The sequence below is a fragment of the Narcine bancroftii genome, chromosome 4, assembly GCF_036971445.1.
Source record: "Narcine bancroftii isolate sNarBan1 chromosome 4, sNarBan1.hap1, whole genome shotgun sequence".
In the NCBI taxonomy this organism is placed as follows: domain Eukaryota; kingdom Metazoa; phylum Chordata; class Chondrichthyes; order Torpediniformes; family Narcinidae; genus Narcine; species Narcine bancroftii.
The window spans coordinates 250,350,381-250,368,245 of NC_091472.1; the positions used below are offsets into that span (position 1 = coordinate 250,350,381).

A 17,865-nucleotide genomic window follows, 5' to 3' on the forward strand; every position below is an offset into this window, starting at 1 on the left:
GGAACATAGATGAGATTCTTTAATTTTTGCCACTTTGTCCAGTGCCCGTCACAGAAACCCACAGCACCTGGTATTCCCAGGCGGTCTTCTCTCCAAGTACCAACCAGTCTTGAGCTTGCTTAATTTCCAAGATCAGACTGCTTAGGAACACCAGGATGTGAGTGGAAAGAAAAAGGCTGAGAACCACTGTTCTAGACATTTATCAACTTTTAAAGCCTGCTACGACATCCAATAACTCATTTTTCATGTTATAGAATTTCACCATTCACCTCCCAAATCTCCAGCAACAATGTCCTTCTTACCAAATACAGATGATGATCATTCCTCACCTATGCCCTCTGGCTCTTTTGATGAGAGGTGCAGGCCCAAAACATTGGTTACCCTTTACTTCCAACAGATGCTGCATGACTTGCTGAGTTTCTCCAGTACTTTTGTGTCTTGCACTACAATCCTAGCATCTACAGACTTTCCTATTTTAAATTTTCCTTTGGTCTCTTCTTATTCTTAAAGTGCTTTGGGATTTTTAAATGGAACTTGTTGTTCAATTTTGTTTCCTTGTTTTCTATTTACAATAGTGCTTCTAGGTAATGTGAATTTAGACAGACAGACATGCATATTGCATGGTACCAGGCCCTTCCAGTCATGGTGAGAATGTGCAAACTCCTTACAGACACCACCAGATTCAAACCCGGATCACTGGTGCTGTAACAGCATTGTGGTAACTGTGCTGCCCTTAAGTACAAGATACTTTGGATGCCTTGAGATGAAAAGTCTTATGTAAAAAAAAAATTCTACTAAAATACATTATTTATCTAACATAAAAAGACACTCCCTCTTGCAGTATTGTGGTGGATATGTTTGAAAATTTGAGGGCATTTGGTCCTGAGTAACAACTTCATCAGATGAGCTGTTACTGTGAAGACCTTAAAAAAGAAATGCTGATCTGAGAGGCAAATTCCCTTTTGATGTGAAAGCTACCTTCCTCATCGACCAAGTACTGCACACTTTTCAGTGCTGTCTCACTCCCAGCTATTGCCTCCATTCCAAAGAGAAAACTTTTAACACTCATCTTTTTCAGTTTCATCCACTTCTACTTTGCATACATAGTCACCTGAATCAAACCCTATAATTTTCATGTCTTCCTCCAGGACTTGTTCTTGTTCATTATCAGAGGGTTCTTGCCCCCACAATGCCTTTTGATAGCCAACTTCATATTTTCCTCACTTCTCTTGTTGGCTCCACCTCCCATTTCCATTCTCTTCAACAAATTACATTCTCTTCCCACATTCTTTTTATCACCACTCATTTCATGCTTTATTTTCAAAAGCCCTTAAACACTCCTTCCTCTGCTCTTTCCATCCTCTGTTAAATCTTAAATTACACAAAAATTCATTCCACATTTTCTATGCACTGGTTTTGCAAAGAGGCCACAATTTCAAACTTTTAAAAATCAATTACTAGTTACTGCAATGTATACAGTTTTGTTGTTTGTCCAGAACTGCTGCTTACAGTATGATGTCACTTTAAAAGCATTACTTCAAATCACAGGTTATTTCAGAATGAGGCCAAGATGGGTTTTGTACATTATAGACTCAGTCATAGAGCATGACAAAAATTATTTAATAAGTACAGTAACAAAATTCCATGAGGTGTATTCAATCAAGTTAAAAGTTATTAAAAATAAAATGCTTTTAAAAATATTTTACCAACTATTTAAGAAAATCTGAAAACATTATTCAATAGTATAAAAGTTGACATTCCTTTTCCAGCAGTCCTTTAAAAACATCATAATGGTGATTAAGATCTTTTCTTGTATGTATTTTATATTTAGTTCCCAATGCTCCATCTGGGAAGGAGGTTGCATAAAAAACTCTGTGTATTCTGGAATGTACCAATGCCATTGCACACATCACACAGGGTTCTCTGGTAACATACAAATCATACCCAGTGCATATGTAAGGCAGTCCATTTGCCTCAGTTTGTTTTGGAATATGGTCATCTAACAGATGCAAAGGTTTTGCAATGCTGATTGCATCATAACCTAGAAAAAGTTCTGCAGATGTAAAATTGCACTTCGGATACTTGTTATGATTAAAAGCACCACCTCCTTGCCGATAAGCAACCTGATCAATACACACCATAACTGCATGAAGCAAAGGATTTAGTCCATTTCTGCAGTCATGACCTACAGCAATTATACTGTCAGATGCTGGATTAACTATTACAGCACCAACTGGTTCCATCCCCAATTCTTTTCCTGTTTTTGCAACTTCAATGGCTTTCTCCATAAAAGCCTGCATCTTTGCTTTCTCTTCAATATTAAATAGCTGGCCTCTGAGGGCTTCTGTCATTTGCTTGTTTTCATGGAACGATGTTGGCCAGTGCTGGCTAGCAACTTCAAATTGCAGTCTCGTCAATGGTTGGTGTGCAGGTATCTTGACCAAAAAAGGTTCTCCAAGACCAATGACATCAATATTTCCTTCTGGAAAGAGCCCACTAAGAGTGACTTCTCCGTTTAGTGCACCTGTGTCATTCAAATCACTAAGTAGGCAAATAATAATCTCTAAAGGATGATTACTTTTCTTCTCCCTGCATGGTCGTACTCTCTTGATGTGTGGGAGAGTGCTTAATGGATAGACATCAGCCAGACGTTTGACAAGAGTCGCTGTTTGTTTTTTATTGATAATGGGGGCTGCATATGCTTCCAGAAATTTAACTTCACAAGACTTCTCGTCTGAGAGTACGGGCATCAGCTCCCAAGTGAAAGAGCCAAATGTTTCAGTTTTTCTCTTTTTGCACTGTGGCTCCATGGTATCTTCGACCTCAGATTTGGGGAAACAATCAAGGCCTCAGTTCTGTCAAAGGTCTTCGCTCTGCAACATGAACTGTTTCTCTTCCAACAGATGCAGAGTCATGCACGTTTCGAAAGCGGTCATCGCGTTTCCGACAGATGGACCTCTTTACCCGATCAATTGCAAGAACAGCAGGCAGGCTTCTCATCCGCAAAGTCCAGCACACAGCCACATTTCCGGCGCAGACGTTGCATTACCCGGCTGTCCCCTTGATTGGAGCACGAGGCGTAGTCCACATGCGCAGTCGCGGGGCTGCGGTCGGGCGGTGCCGTTACCAAGGGAACCCCGGGGAAAGCGCGATCGATCCGCGCGCAATTGATACAGTGATGAGACTTTGCTGAAATCCTCCTCTCCCACCCACCTTCGTTCTCTACCTCTTGTGCCACTAACTAATCCCCCGCCTGCTGGACAGTTCCCAATGAGTTCAGGGTCAAACTGTTAGGACGGTTTTTATTTGGGAGGAAGTTGGGCTAAAATAAAAGCTTTATCATTCTAATTTTGACTTGCCACATGATCTTTTCCCTATCGTTCATATTGATCACTATTACTGATGTAATTTAAACCTTAAAGTAAAACTCTAGAAGACAACAGCACAGTACAGGCCCTTCAACCCTTGAATATTGTGCCAGCCTATATATTCCTACCAAAAATATTAAACCCTTCCTACCTTATAACCTTCTACTTTCATCCACAAGGTTGACGAAGAGTCTCTTAAATACCCCTAACGTTTTAGCCTTGGGAGGGGTTCTGTTTTTTTACAAGCAGAGAGGAAAGAAAACAGGATTTCTCTGAGAGACAGTGTGTGTAAGAGAGAGAAGGTGTTCTTTGAGGCTGCACATGGCAAGCTGGCAGGCTTTTTGAAAATCCCATTTTGAAGACGGGTCGTGAGTTCTGAGTTCAGCCTGTTGTAGTTCTTACAAGACGAAATGGATGGCTAGAGTGAACTTTGGGAAACAAGAGGAACTCTGTGGTGGCCTGGAAGAATAGGTTATCATTTGGAAAACTCATGATAGGGCAAGCTTCTTCAGCAAGACAATGAAGTGGCTGATTGGAGGAAATTAGTTTGAGTGTATCCAATGAGCCACAAATATCTCTCTGAAACCAACAAGAACTTTCCTGAGCGGTTACCATTTAGCTTTAAGTACCAGAGCCAGGTGAAAATTCATAAATGTTAAATTCTGTGCACAGTATAAGAATTGCCTGATATTGGTGAATTTGGAGAAGTGATCTTTTCCCTATCGTTCATATTGATCACTATTTCTGATGTAACTTAAACCTTAAAATAAAACTCTAGAAGACAACAGCACAGTACAGGCCCTTCAACCCTTGAATATTGTACCAGCCTATATATTCCTACCAAAAATATTAAACCCTTCCTACCTTATAACCTTCTACTTTCATCCACAAGGTTGACGAAGAGTCTCTTAAATACCCCTAACGTTTTAGCCTTGGGAGGGGTTCTGTTTTTTTTACAAGCAGAGAGGAAAGAAAACAGGATTTCTCTGAGAGACAGTGTGTGTAAGAGAGAGAAGGTGTTCTTTGAGGCTGCACATGGCAAGCTGGCAGGCTTTTTGAAAATCCCATTTTGAAGACGGGTCGTGAGTTCTGAGTTCAGCCTGTTGTAGTTCTTACAAGACGAAATGGATGGCTAGAGTGAACTTTGGGAAACAAGAGGAACTCTGTGGTGGCCTGGAAGAATAGGTTATCATTTGGAAAACTCATGATAGGGCAAGCTTCTTCAGCAAGACAATGAAGTGGCTGATTGGAGGAAATTAGTTTGAGTGTATCCAATGAGCCACAAATATCTCTCTGAAACCAACAAGAACTTTCCTGAGCGGTTACCATTTAGCTTTAAGTACCAGAGCCAGGTGAAAATTCATAAATGTTAAATTCTGTGCACAGTATAAGAATTGCCTGATATTGGTGAATTTGGAGAAGTGATCTTTTCCCTATCGTTCGTATTGATCACTATTTCTGATGTAACTTAAACCTTAAAATAAAACTCTAGAAGACAACAGCACAGTACAGGCCCTTCAACCCTTGAATATTGTACCAGCCTATATATTCCTACCAAAAATATTAAACCCTTCCTACCTTATAACCTTCTACTTTCATCCACAAGGTTTTTTTAAAATTTTTTTTTTCACACCATAAATCACATTAACCATGATACACACTTTTTTCTTTTCACACATATACAGTGCCATTTTCTCCCCACCCCCCCTCCTCCCATCCCACCCTCCCTACCTCCCCCCTCCCGTCCATTTAAGGTACAAAATCTAGGATACATTAAACCAGTCAGACAATGTTGTCATTCAATAAAAATACACCAGAAATTCCACTGAGTCCATTCTTTTCATTTCCTTTTCCTTCCGTTAACTTAGGTAGTGATTGTCCCCGGTAGGTTTTCGCTATTGTGTTTCATGTAAGGCTCCCATATTTGTTCGAATATTTCAATATTATTTCTTAAACTATATGTTATTTTTTCTAATGGAATACATTTATTCATTTCTATATACCATTGTTGTATTTTCAAATTATCTTCCAATTTCCAGGTTGACATAATACATTTTTTTTGCTACAGCTAGAGCTATCTTAAATCTTTTTTGTGCATCCTCCAAATCAATTCCAAATTCTTTGTTTTTTATGTTACTTAGGAGGAAGATCTCTGGATTCTTTGGTATATTGTTTTCTGTTATTTTATTTAATATCTGATTTAGATCTTCCCAAAATTTTTCTACTTTCTCACATGTCCAGATTGCATGAATTGTTGTTCCCATTTCTTTTTTACATCGAAAACATCTATCAGATACTGTTGGGTCCCATTTATTTAACTTTTGAGGTGTAATGTCATCCACAAGGTTGACGAAGAGTCTCTTAATACTGGAGTATTAAAGCAAAAGACTTTCCTGAACATATACACATAACATACACATGCGCTTAGAATTAGAAGAGGGTTAGGTTAAGTTAATAGTAATAAGTTAAAGTTTGATCCTGTTTTTATATTTAAAGAAAATTAAAAGCAACTTTTGTTTAAGTAGCCATTTGTCTTGGTGAATTTCTATTGCTGCTGGGTTTTGGGGTCCTCTGCTTGTAACAAAGGAGACTGATGGGAAACTTAGTTGAGATGTACAAAGTTATGAGAAACCTAGAGTAAATAGGGAAAATCTGTTTCCTGCATCTGATAAGTCAAAAACCAGTGACATAAATTAATTTTGTGGAATAATTAGAAAGAAGTTAAAATGCATCCATAAAAATCTAGGGACCTGAGATTCACTAGCTAAGGAGGTGGGAGAGTTAGAAACTCTCATCACAGTTAAACAGCATTGGATACTAGGAAGAGGTATGACTTCTAACTCCACAGACCCAAGTGCTGAACAAAGGGATCAGTTTGTTCTTTTCTGACAAGCTGACCAACCTCCTTTTATTCCTACATGTTCTTTGATTAAATGCAAGACCACAGAGAAATATGGAAATTAACTTCATCATCAGCATCTGGATTGAGAAAGGGTGGATTCTCCATGGAGACAGACCTGCTGCATAATTACAAACTGTTAGAAATAGAAGTACCTTTAAAGAAATTGCTCGAGACAAATATTGAGAACAAAGAACATTTATTACAACAACAATGCAAAGTTGGGTGCTTCCCCTTACCCTGGGAATACACACATACACTGGGGCTCACCCAACTTTTATACAGTAAATTTCAGTATCAGAATACCCTCCCCCTTACATTCTTCTGCCTCCTGCTGGAGAGGTTTGGCATTAGGCAATCCTTCCTGCCTACGTGCAGTTTCAGTATACTTGGAGAACCAGGGGGTATCCTGTCGGTGTCCCTTCATGTTATTGTCCTTATTCACACCTTCCTGATTCTCGGGGCTACAGTCTCTTGGTATGCAGAGTTGGCTCATCCTGTCTAGGGTTGGCTAATTTAATATGTATAAATCTGTGTAAGGTTAGCTAATTAGATATGTAGGACTTGGTACTTCTGTCCAGGGCTAGGAGACCCTTATCTGATCCAGACTACCTCAACTTCCTACATTGTCACAAAGACTAGAAGATTCTTATGTTAATCGTGCTGACTGCTTTCCTGCATCCTAATCCCCAAGCTCATCCTGTTTGTACTGGTTACAGCCATTAACTGATGTATGAATTTTAGTTTCCTTCATGTTCATAATTTTAGATCAGTTTTCCCATCTCTCACAAAACAAAATAGAAGGTCTGGCCACAGAATGTGATGAAGGTGGAAACCGGGAGGAACCTATTGTGGTCTTCAGGAGCATTGAGCCAAACTGTGCTATACTACATAAATAGTCTACTGTAACACACATCACTGGCTGCCAGAGTCTCTACCACTCTACCACCAGTTCATTCACTGTAACACACATCATTGGTTGACACAGACCTGACCACCAGTTCATTCACAGTGCCATAGATCACTGGCTGTCAGAATTTATATCCAGTTTCTTCTGTGCAACAGACATCAACTGCTGTTACATGCATGTTCCAATGAATGATTCAGTGATAGGGTTTGTGGCAGAAGTGATGTGTGTTACAGTGAAGTGAACTTGTCAGGTTTGTTGTGAAAGAAATGAAGGGTTTTGATGCCTTCGGTATGGGGTATTGACGTGTATGACGGAATGACCTTGGTGAAGATGAGACAGACAAATTCAGGGAACTGAAAGTTTTTGAAGTAATGGAGGGTATGTCAAGTATTGTGGATATAGGTATGGAGGGACTGGAGCAAGGGGTACGAAACAGAGTTGAGGTAACCAAATTACCATTTCAGTGGAGCAGGGGAACATGGAAAAGATTATTCTATGGGGACAATTGTGCTTGTGGATCTTCGGTAGGAGGTAGAACCGGGCTGTGTGGGGTTTGGAAACAATGAGTTTGGAGGCCATGGAAGGGAGATGACCAGAAGTGATATGTTCAGAGATAGTGCTTGAGTCAGTGGATTGATGAGTTTTGGTGGGGTCCTGTCGAAGGGCTAAGTGAAAGGAGGTATCAGAGTTGTCGTTTGGCTTCAGTCAGATAGAGTTTGATATGCCAGACCACATCATCACCACATTTGTCTGCAGGTTTGATGATGAGGTTTGGATTAGTGCACAGAGAGTGGAGGGCAAGGTATTCCGGGGGGATGAGATCGGAATGAGTGAGGGGTTTGGTGAAATCGAGGTCTTGTCATGCCAGAATTACCTCGTTCCTAAGTAAAGACCTGGACCCACTACAATTCGTCCACAGCAGATGTAATCTCATTGGCTCTCCACTCAGCCCCAGATCATCTAGACAACCGCAACATCTATATCAGGGTGGTTCTCACTGATTACAGATCAGCTTTCAACATTTCAGTACAGGTCAGCAAGCTGCAAAACCTGGACCTTTGCACCTTCCTCTGCAAATGGATCCTTGATTTCCTCATCAGAAGACTTAAAGTCAGTGTAAATTGGTAACAATAGCTCTTCCTCACTGACAATCAACACAGATATACCTCAAGGATGCATGCTTCTCCCACTGCTGTACTCTCTCCACACCCATGAATGTGAGGCTAGGTAGAATTCAAATGCCATCTACAAATATGTCCATGACACCACAGTCTTCATCAGAATCACAGGTGGCAATGAGGAAGTGAGATAGATCAGCTAATTGAGTTGTGGCACAACAACATTGCACTCAACATTAGCAAAATTAAGGAACTGATTGTGGACCAAGAGGGTGTTGGAATCTAGGGGTTAAAACAGTATGAAATAAATGATTAATTAATAAGTGTATATTTACTGCATGGTTCAGGGAAAAAGGAATGTGATTAAGTGGCAATCACAGCATGGAGCAAAGTTGGCTGAGCAAAATTGTCTGCTCCAAAATACAGGGAGAGGAAATGCATAAAACGATTTAGGAGGAATGCTCAAACTAAAGGAGGTGGTGAGTAGCACAGGAGACACAGGCCAGATCAGAACAAAGAATGGCCTGCAAGAAACAAAGGGAATGGAAAACCAGTCTAGGAGGAAGATTAAGGCAGGGGGAGGTGTTAAAGAGAACAGCAGAAATTGGCCGGACAAGAACAGAATGGTGATTAGAAATATCTGGGGATGAATTAATTTCTGATCAACACAACAGGATAGTCTGGCCTGGAGGATTAAGATGGGAGTGCTACACCCCAGATATCTGCAAAACAGGAGGTGACTTGTGATAACCCTTATGCAAAAAGATCTAGCAAAGGAAGACAACTTTTGTTCTGTATGATAATGAAATCTAGCAAAGGAAGCCAACTTTTGTTCTGCATGATAAGGTTGATCTATATAAACTGAGCCAACTGGACAATAGGGGTCAGTCTTGGGGAATAGCTCACTGTGCAGGTGACCTATGAACTAATGACTGACCCAGAGCTCTGTTAAGTTTTATTCTTGTGCTGTGTAATAAATTGACTGTTGAACCGAATACCTTCTCCTATCACTTCATTCAAAGAACACGCTGGACTCAGACTACACATAGACTAAATTAAGAGTAAGGTAAAGCCAGAGTCCGACTTGCATCCCATTGAGCTTACCTCATTCTTCGTAGTCTGAATTTCGGCTCCCGGTCCTGGAAACTGGTGCCCTGTTTGTAGTTCATATGGAGTAAATCCTGTCACAGAACTTACCAAACTCCTTATTGACATTAATGCCAGGGGCAACGCATCCACCCAATTTAGTTTGGTCCGTGCTTGTACTTTCCCGATCTTACCTTTTATTGTTTGGTTCATCCTCTCCACTTTCCCTTGGGATTGCGGATGGTACACCGTTCCAAAGGCATGTTTCAATCCCAACATTGCTTCTACCTCCTGTAGATCGTTATTTTTAAAATGACTTCCATTATCAGACCTAATTTTCCTAGGAAATCCGTGTCTCGGAATGTACTGGTTGATCAGGAATTTACATACCATCCTTGCATCTTCTCTTTTGGCAGGGATTGCCTCCGGCCACCCTGTGAACACATCTACTGCTACTAAGAGGTATCGATAGCCACTTACCCTCTCAATCATGTCCGTATAATCAAGTACGATTTCCTGCCCTGGTAACTTAGGTAATGGGAACTGTCCTTCATGTGGCTTTACAGTCGCCTTTACATTGAAAGTTATACATACCTCACACTCTCTAATATGGTTCTCCACCATCGCCGGCAGGAAGGGGTGCCACCAATGTATCAAGTACCTTATCATCTGCTTCTTTCCACAGTGTGTTAGCCCATGCGCCTCCTCGAGGAGGGGTTTCATGAGTCCAGATGGTAAAACTGGCCTCCCGTCTATCGATCTCCATAGTCCTTGATCCTTGGTTGCCCCCCTTTTCTCCCATACCATCCTTTCCTGAGGTGATGCCTTTGCTTGTTCCTGTATTATTACTTCTACCCTACACGGTGGTAATAAGTCATGTACTGTTCTGTCTGCCTGTATCATAATAAACTGAGGGCCGTATCCTGCTGCCCTTTTAGCGGCCATGTCCGCTTCCTGATTTCCCCGAGCCACCATCGTATCTGTTCTATCATGTCCTTTACATTTAAGAACTGCTAATGCCCTTGGTTTCAGGAGGGCCTCAGCCAGTTTCCTAACGTCCTTCTCGTGTTTAATTGGGGTCATTGCTGCTGTTAAAAACCCACTTCTAATCCATTGACTAAGTTCAACCTGTATTGTCCCTACCACATATGCCGAGTCTGTATATATATTGACCTCATTCCCTTCTGCCCATTCTAATGCTGCTATCATTCCCTGTAGTTCTGCAAGTTGTGCTGACTCCTTTCCTCTCACTGTCCCTGTAATGATTTCTTCAAATCCTCCTGTAGTTTTTCGTACCACCGCATAGGCAGCTTTCAATCCATCTGTGGGGTGTCTGTAACAACACCCATCTGTAAATAAGGTTTCATCTGGTTCTCTTAAGGGTGTAGCCTGTAAGTCAGGTCTTATTTTAATATCCTTTACTACCCTCTTCTCACAACAGTGTGGTTCTCCCTCTCCCATATTGTCTGCCATGTTAATGCCTTCATGGGTAAATGTAACATTTGGAGTATTCAGGATCTTTTCTAGTCTCGTCTGCCTTAGTGAAGTCATTGTACATGCTGTCGAGCTCACAAATGCTACAATGCTATGTGTTGTTAATACCGTCAGGCCATGTCCCATTACTATGTGTGCCACCTTTTGTAAAATCTTTGCTACTCCTGCTGCATGTCTCGTACATGGTGGGTGTCTGTCTTCCGTTGGGTCTAGTGTGATACTCACATACATGAGCACACATCTTCCACCCCCTTTTTTCTGAAAAAGAACACCATCGATTGTGTGTGCTTTTTCAGAAACATCCAAAAAGAAAGGCAGTTTATAATTTGGAATTGCCAAATCTGTAGCTGTTGTAAGAGCTTGCTTCAATAGAATAAAACTCATCTCAGCCTGTGCAGTCCAATCAAGTGTAGCTCCCAGATTCCTCATCCCCTGCTCATTCACCAAAGTTCGCAGTGGATGTGTCAACTCACCATACGATGGGATAAACTGCCTACTATAACCTGACAAACCCAAAAACGAAAGCATTTCCTTAACTGTCTTTGGTTTTGGATGATGTAGTATCGCTGTTCGATGTGCAGGGGAAATCCCTGTGCCTTTCGCTGAGACCATTCTACCTAAAAAGGTGACCACCTGTCTGCAGCATTGCAGCTTTGAGCGAGAGACTTTAAAGCCTGCCTTGAACAGCTGCACTAGCAGGAGACAGGTGGCCTCCAAACAGGAGATATGATCAGGTGCTGCTAATAGGATGTCATCTACATACTGGATCAGAACTACCCCACCTGGCAGTGCTAGCCCCCCCAGCTGTTCTTTCAACACCTGATTGAAAATCCCTGGAGATAAGATAAAGCCCTGCGGAAGCCTAGTATACCGCAACTTTCTACCTCTATACGTGAACGAAAACACATCTCTTAATGGTTCTGCCAGCGGCAAGCAAAAGAAAGCATTCGCTAAATCTATGCAAGAGAACCACTTGTGGTTGGGGGTTAAAGCAGTCATGGCAGTATATGGGTTTGGTACTGGAACTGTGGGTGTTCTCACAATACCATTGATGCGCCTTAAGTCATGGGACATCCGATATTTGCCCGTGTCTTGTTTAGGAACAGGTAAGATGGGTGTATTCCAACTAGAACGCGAATGTTCCAACACCCCTGAATACATAAGGCCATCAATGGTCTCTGCCAAACCTTCCTCAGCTTCAGGTTTGTTGGGATACTGCATCTGCCAAATAGGGGTGTAATCTGACAGTTCGAAGGTTATGGGATCAATCTGCTGACAAAAACCCACATCTGCTGATCCCACTGACCACAGGTTCTCAGGGAGAGAATCTAGCATAGGGGCTGAGTCGGGGTGATCCATCTTCTCTCTACCATGAAAGCGTTCAATCTGTCTATGCTCAAGGAGGACTTGATCATATGTCGGAGACAAAATTCTGTATGCATGACCAGATGAGGAGAACTGCACTGTCGGTATTTGGGTGTCAGACCAGTCACTAAGGGACCTCAAGTTCCGACACATCGGTCCCAATTCTTTTGCCTGGTGAGTAGTGCCAATTGCAAGGGTGACATGAGGAATGGCCTCACCTGCCATCTCATACCATTCCAGCTGTTCAGATGTCAGTGCCACCGTAGCGGCCACTCCCTCCTTTCCTACCACTATGTAGTCCGAATTAATTTCCCATAGCATGCCCTCTACCTCTTCATAAAAGGCATGCTGATACATTTCATCCCCATCCCTATCGTAAAAGAGGGTCATATGGGGAGGGTCCGAGGGAGGGGTATACGGGTGTAACGTCTGGATCCACGGCTTCCATTGATTATAAAGCTTTAGCAGCCCTCCCTTCTGTGGGTCCTCTGTTTCCAACAGCCCCCAGTAAATGTCAGCCCATTGTCCCTCAGACGTGGATCCTCCAGCTGCCGCCAACAACATCTTAGAACCGGAATGAAGTGTAGTTACTGAACAGTTCATAGAATATCCATTTGGAAAGGTGACCTCTATTCCGCTGGGTCCACAAAGGATCGATGCTCCGCACTTGACCAACAGGTCTCTGCCCAAGAGATTGGTAGGGCACCTGGCTGACAAAATGTATTGATGTGTAAAAGTCTGTCCCGCCACAGAAGTGACTAGTGGTGTAGAAAACGGCAGATTTTCTGGTGTACCCGAGAACCCTATCAGCTGGACGCTAGAGGATGATGTTTTATCTTGAAACTCAGCGCCAGTAAGTGTTGAAAATCTGGCTCCCGTATCCACTAAAAAGGATACTTCCATGTCCATTACTTTAATCTGCAGGAAAGGGTCTGCCAACCTAGCCTGCTCGTGGGTGCTCGGGCTCCGTCACTGTGGGCAATATTGCTCCTCCTCTGTCAGCAAAGGGAATTGTCTCTTCGGAGCTAGAGCCGCATAGGGTGCCTGATGTACTGGGGGTGGCACTGACGATCTCTGGGGCTGGACCCAATGCTCATTTTGTGGTGGTCCATATCCCCTTCTCCCAGTGTCCCGAGGATCCCAAGCTAGGGGGCAGTCTCTCTTCCAGTGTCCTGGCTGACCGCATACAAAACATACGGCTGGTTGCATTCGTGGAGCACCCCGACCTCTCCCTCTTACTCGGAATCCCCCCATTGGACCTCCCATTCTGGCCACATAGGTGGGACATAGGTGATGGCTGCGGTGGCTGCTGAATCATCTGGTTCGCACCCTTTGAGGAAATCTTTTTTGCCTCGTTTGCCTTTTTCCTAGCCTCTTCCAATTGAAGCTTAAGGAGTTGCACTTGTGCCGACTCCGTAGTTTGTTTGTCCTCCTTTTGCTTAGCCCTGTAACGTTTCATGTGATGGGTCAAATGTTTTTCCCATTGCTCACTCGAGCAGCCAGGAATATCAGGGTTGTTCTCTAATGCTTCCCTAACTACAGCTGGCAGTCCGCTCGTTACTGCAGCCCTAAAGAGTGTAGTCTGCAAGGGATCTGTGGCTGGGTGTACTCCTGCTTTATCCGTCCAACTCTCCTTACACTGACTCCAAAAGGTCAAGATCTCCTCATCCTCTGACTCCTTTTGTCTATTGTGAGGAGTGGGGGTGGTGTGATCCTCTGACATTCCTACCGAGAAGGCTTTCTCAAGTGTCTGTTCTTGCTCTCTCTCATTTGTATATCCCAAGCCCCTACTATTTTTCCTTACTGCACATCTATCGTTCTGTACTTCGTGCACCCACTCTTTTGTTTCCTCCACTCTCTCCTGCGTAACTCTCTTCAGTCTCTCCTTCGCCTCATGTAGTTCTGGACCTGTTAACTCAGTGACATTCACTATTCCCTCACTTATCTGCATCGCTGGCATTTGGGGAATAGAATAAGGTGGTGGCAATGTCTCCGGTAACTCTGGATATAACGGGGCTGACGGCTTCACCTCCCCCGTATTCTCCTTAGTGTTATGGGATCCCTTTTTAATATCATGTTGAAGGTTCGCTTCCACAGCCATGCAAGCCAATGTCATAATGTGTAAATCTGCCCTTCTCTGTTCCTTCACTTCTCTCTGTTGTTTAAGCCTTCTTCTATTCCATATAGATCCTTGTCCCTTTGCCTCATGTTCCTGTACCTCCTTGGCTGCTTCCCTCTCTGCTTCTCCTAAGTACAGTACCAGCCGGATTTTTTCAAACCCTCGTGGTACCTTCCCCTGACTCTGCAGCTCTCTCCATATCTGTTCGTACCGTGCCATAGCCTGTACCTCCTCTCCCTTCGGTAATCCTCCCAGTAATTGATTCCTTGTTTTTTCCCACTGTTGGTTTACAGATGGGGGAACTCCTCTGTCTTCCCCGAGCTCTTGCCCTACATCCCTATTTACTCCTTCCATCTCTGTTCTGATTTTTAACCCTTTAGACTTTGTACTTCACTGGGTCTCTCCCCTGGTAGGATTTTGACACCCTGCAATATACTTCGTCCCTTCCCACGTTATTATGAACACCAGCAGCACACTACACACGATCCTTAAACAAATACTTATTATAAACTATTATGATACACTAGACGATTCCTAAACAGATACTTATACACTATAGAAACAAATAACTATAAAACAATGCACCTTATACAGATACTGATTATACACTACTATGGTATACGATCCTTAATCAAATACTTATTACACACTATAGAAACAAATAACTATAAAACAATGCACCTTATACAGATACTGATTATACACTACTATGGTACACGATCCTTAATCAAATACTTATTACACACTACAGAAACAAATAACTATCACAATGCACCTTATACAGATACTTATACACTACTATGGTACACGATCCTTAATCAAATACTTATTACACACTATAGAAGCAAATAACCATCACCATACACCTTATTCTAATTGGCCAAGTGTCTAAACCTATCTCTCGAGATCTCTACGAGGGGACTCCAACCCCGTTCTACTAGGAGGACTCCAACCCCCTTTCTACTAGGAGGACTCCAACCCCCTTTTTACTACAGGGGACTCCAACCCCATTCTACTAGGAGGACTCCAACCCCCTTTTACTACAGGGGACTCCAACCCTGTTCTACTAGGAGGACTCCAACCCCCTTCTACTACAGGGGACTCCAACCCCCTTCTACTAGGGGGACTCCCAACCCCCTTTTGTTTTATTCTTTGGCTTTAACGAGGACTTTTGCAGAGTAGTGACAACACACAATTTATCTTTGCCAATAGCAGAACTTCGTTAAAACAGGCGTCTGCTTACCTCCCTTTGTAGGATGGTCACTTGTTGTTATCACCACAATCGACCGGTGTTTCGTATCTTTTTTTTCCGTCACTTCTCCATCTTCATCACGTCGGGGTCACCAAATTGTCGGACTCTGGCTTTACCTTACTCTTAATTTAGTCTATGTGTAGTCTGAGTCCAGCGTGTTCTTTGAATGAAGTGATAGGAGAAGGTATTCGGTTCAACAGTCAATTTATTACACAGCACAAGAATAAAACTTAACAGAGCTCTGGGTCAGTCATTAGTTCATAGGTCACCTGCACAGTGAGCTATTCCCCAAGACTGACCCCTATTGTCCAGTTGGCTCAGTTTATATAGATCAACCTTATCATGCAGAACAAAAGTTGGCTTCCTTTGCTAGATTTCATTATCATACAGAACAAAAGTTGTCTTCCTTTGCTAGATCTTTTTGCATAAGGGTTATCACAAGTCATCTCCTGTTTTGCAGATATCTGGGGTGTAGCACTCCCATCTTAATCCTCCAGGCCAGACTATCCTGTTGTGTTGATCAGAAATTAATTCATCCCCAGATATTTCTAATCACCATTCTGTTCTTGTCCGGCCAATTTCTGCTGTTCTCTTTAACACCTCCCCCTGCCTTAATCTTCCTCCTAGACTGGTTTTCCATTCCCTTTGTTTCTTGCAGGCCATTCTTTGTTCTGATCTGGCCTGTGTCTCCTGTGCTACTCACCACCTCCTTTAGTTTGAGCATTCCTCCTAAATCGTTTTATGCATTTCCTCTCCCTGTATTTTGGAGCAGACAATTTTGCTCAGCCAACTTTGCTCCATGCTGTGATTGCCACTTAATCACATTCCTTTTTCCCTGAACCATGCAGTAAATATACACTTATTAATTAATCATTTATTTCATACTGTTTTAACCCCTAGATTCCAACAAGGGGGAAATCAGAATACAAACCAGTCCTCATCAAGGGGACCCCAGTGGAAAGGGTAAAGGACTTTAACTTCCTGGGTGCCAACATTTCTGAAGATCTATCCTGGGGCTTTCATGTCAATACAGTCATGAAGAAGGCTCACCGATGGCTCTATTTCATTTGGAGTTTGAGGAGATTTGGTATGCCACTAAAGACTCTTGCAAATTTGTTCAGATGTATTGTAGAGAGCATTCTGACTGGTTGCATCACTGTCTGGTATGGAGATAGCAATGCTCAGGACAGGAAAAGACTACATTGAATTGTGAACTCAGCCACCACCATCATAGGCATGAGTCTGCACTCCATTAAGGACATCTAGAAGAGGCATGCTTCAAGAAAGCAGCCTCTATCATCAAGGACCCTCACCAGCCAGGCCATGCTCTCTTCTCACTGTTACCATCAGGAAGGCCTGAAGATGAATGCTCGATTATAGAAAAATAGCTTCTCTACCATCATATTTCTGACACAACCTTACTTTTTCTTTTATTATGCACTAATTTATGTATTTTTAAAAATGCAAGTTATAGCAATTTTTACTCCTGTAGTGTTGCCACAAAATAACACATTTTGTGACATGTGTTCATAATAATAAATTCCGATTCTGACAGGGTTGATGTCTTGGTGGCAATTGGAAATATAAAGATCCAGAGCAGGCAGAAGGCCAGAATGAGGTTTCCAGGAGGAAGGTTTAAGGTGGGAGATAGGGTCTGTAGTGGGTTGTAATAGGCATGGAGTCAGAGCCGAAGGAAGAAGTGTTGGCATATGGCATGCATGGGACTCGTTGAGGTGTGGGCAAAGAGGGATGAAGGTGAGGCCTCTTCTAAGGACAGAATGTTCCGACTCTGAGAGGGGAAGATCGGAAGAGATGGTAAAGACCAGACAGGGCTTGGATTGGGGGCAATGGGGTGGAGGTTGTCGGGGGGGGGGGAGGTTGGTGGAAGATGTCAGGAAAGGGGGAGGAGGATGGGGCGGAGGGTGTAAAGGAGAAAGGGAAGGGTTGAGAAAGTAAAGGGAGGCTGAGAAGAGCTAGAGTGGGAGTTCACGATGGAGGCTTGGTCCTGATAGTGAAGTGGTGGAGTCTTGGTGAGCTAGTTCAAAGAAAAACATAAATAGATAAACAACCCGACTGGAAGAGCTAGCATCTATGGAGGTAGAGGGATCCTCACATTGGACCGTGTGCCGAGGGAGAATAACCAACAGAACGAGGTGGGAGAGCTGGGCTGCCATGCGGAACTGTGGCCTTTTCATCCATTTCCTCTCCATGATGTAGCGAAACACGAAAGTCTGCAGACGTTGTGATTGTAGTC

General features: G+C 42.8%; 2 protein-coding genes across 3 annotated transcripts in view; both read right to left on the reverse strand.

Moving 5' to 3' along the window:
* Positions 1 to 17,865, reverse strand: part of LOC138761844 (PMS1 protein homolog 1-like) — a 105,620-nt gene that overhangs the window by 87,239 nt on the left and 516 nt on the right. Inside the window, exon 2 of one of the 2 annotated variants that reach the window (XM_069934700.1) lies at positions 15,603 to 15,771. The exons of the other annotated variant lie outside the window; for it this stretch is intronic. The gene's annotated coding sequence lies outside the window, so the exon portion shown is untranslated. The remainder of the gene's footprint in view (positions 1 to 15,602; positions 15,772 to 17,865) is intronic. 2 annotated transcript variants of the gene reach the window in all.
* LOC138760092 (probable inactive tRNA-specific adenosine deaminase-like protein 3) lies at positions 1,306 to 3,055 on the reverse strand. The gene has a single exon (XM_069930499.1). The coding sequence runs from the start codon at positions 2,808 to 2,810 to the stop codon at positions 1,737 to 1,739; it is 1,074 nt and encodes a 357-aa protein (XP_069786600.1). The 5' UTR covers positions 2,811 to 3,055; the 3' UTR covers positions 1,306 to 1,736.

What these genes read in the sequence shown, in the direction of transcription:
- LOC138760092 (XM_069930499.1), bottom strand. Translation starts at nt 2,810, where the DNA reads ATGGAGCCACAGTGCAAAAAGAGAAAAACTGAAACATTTGGCTCTTTC.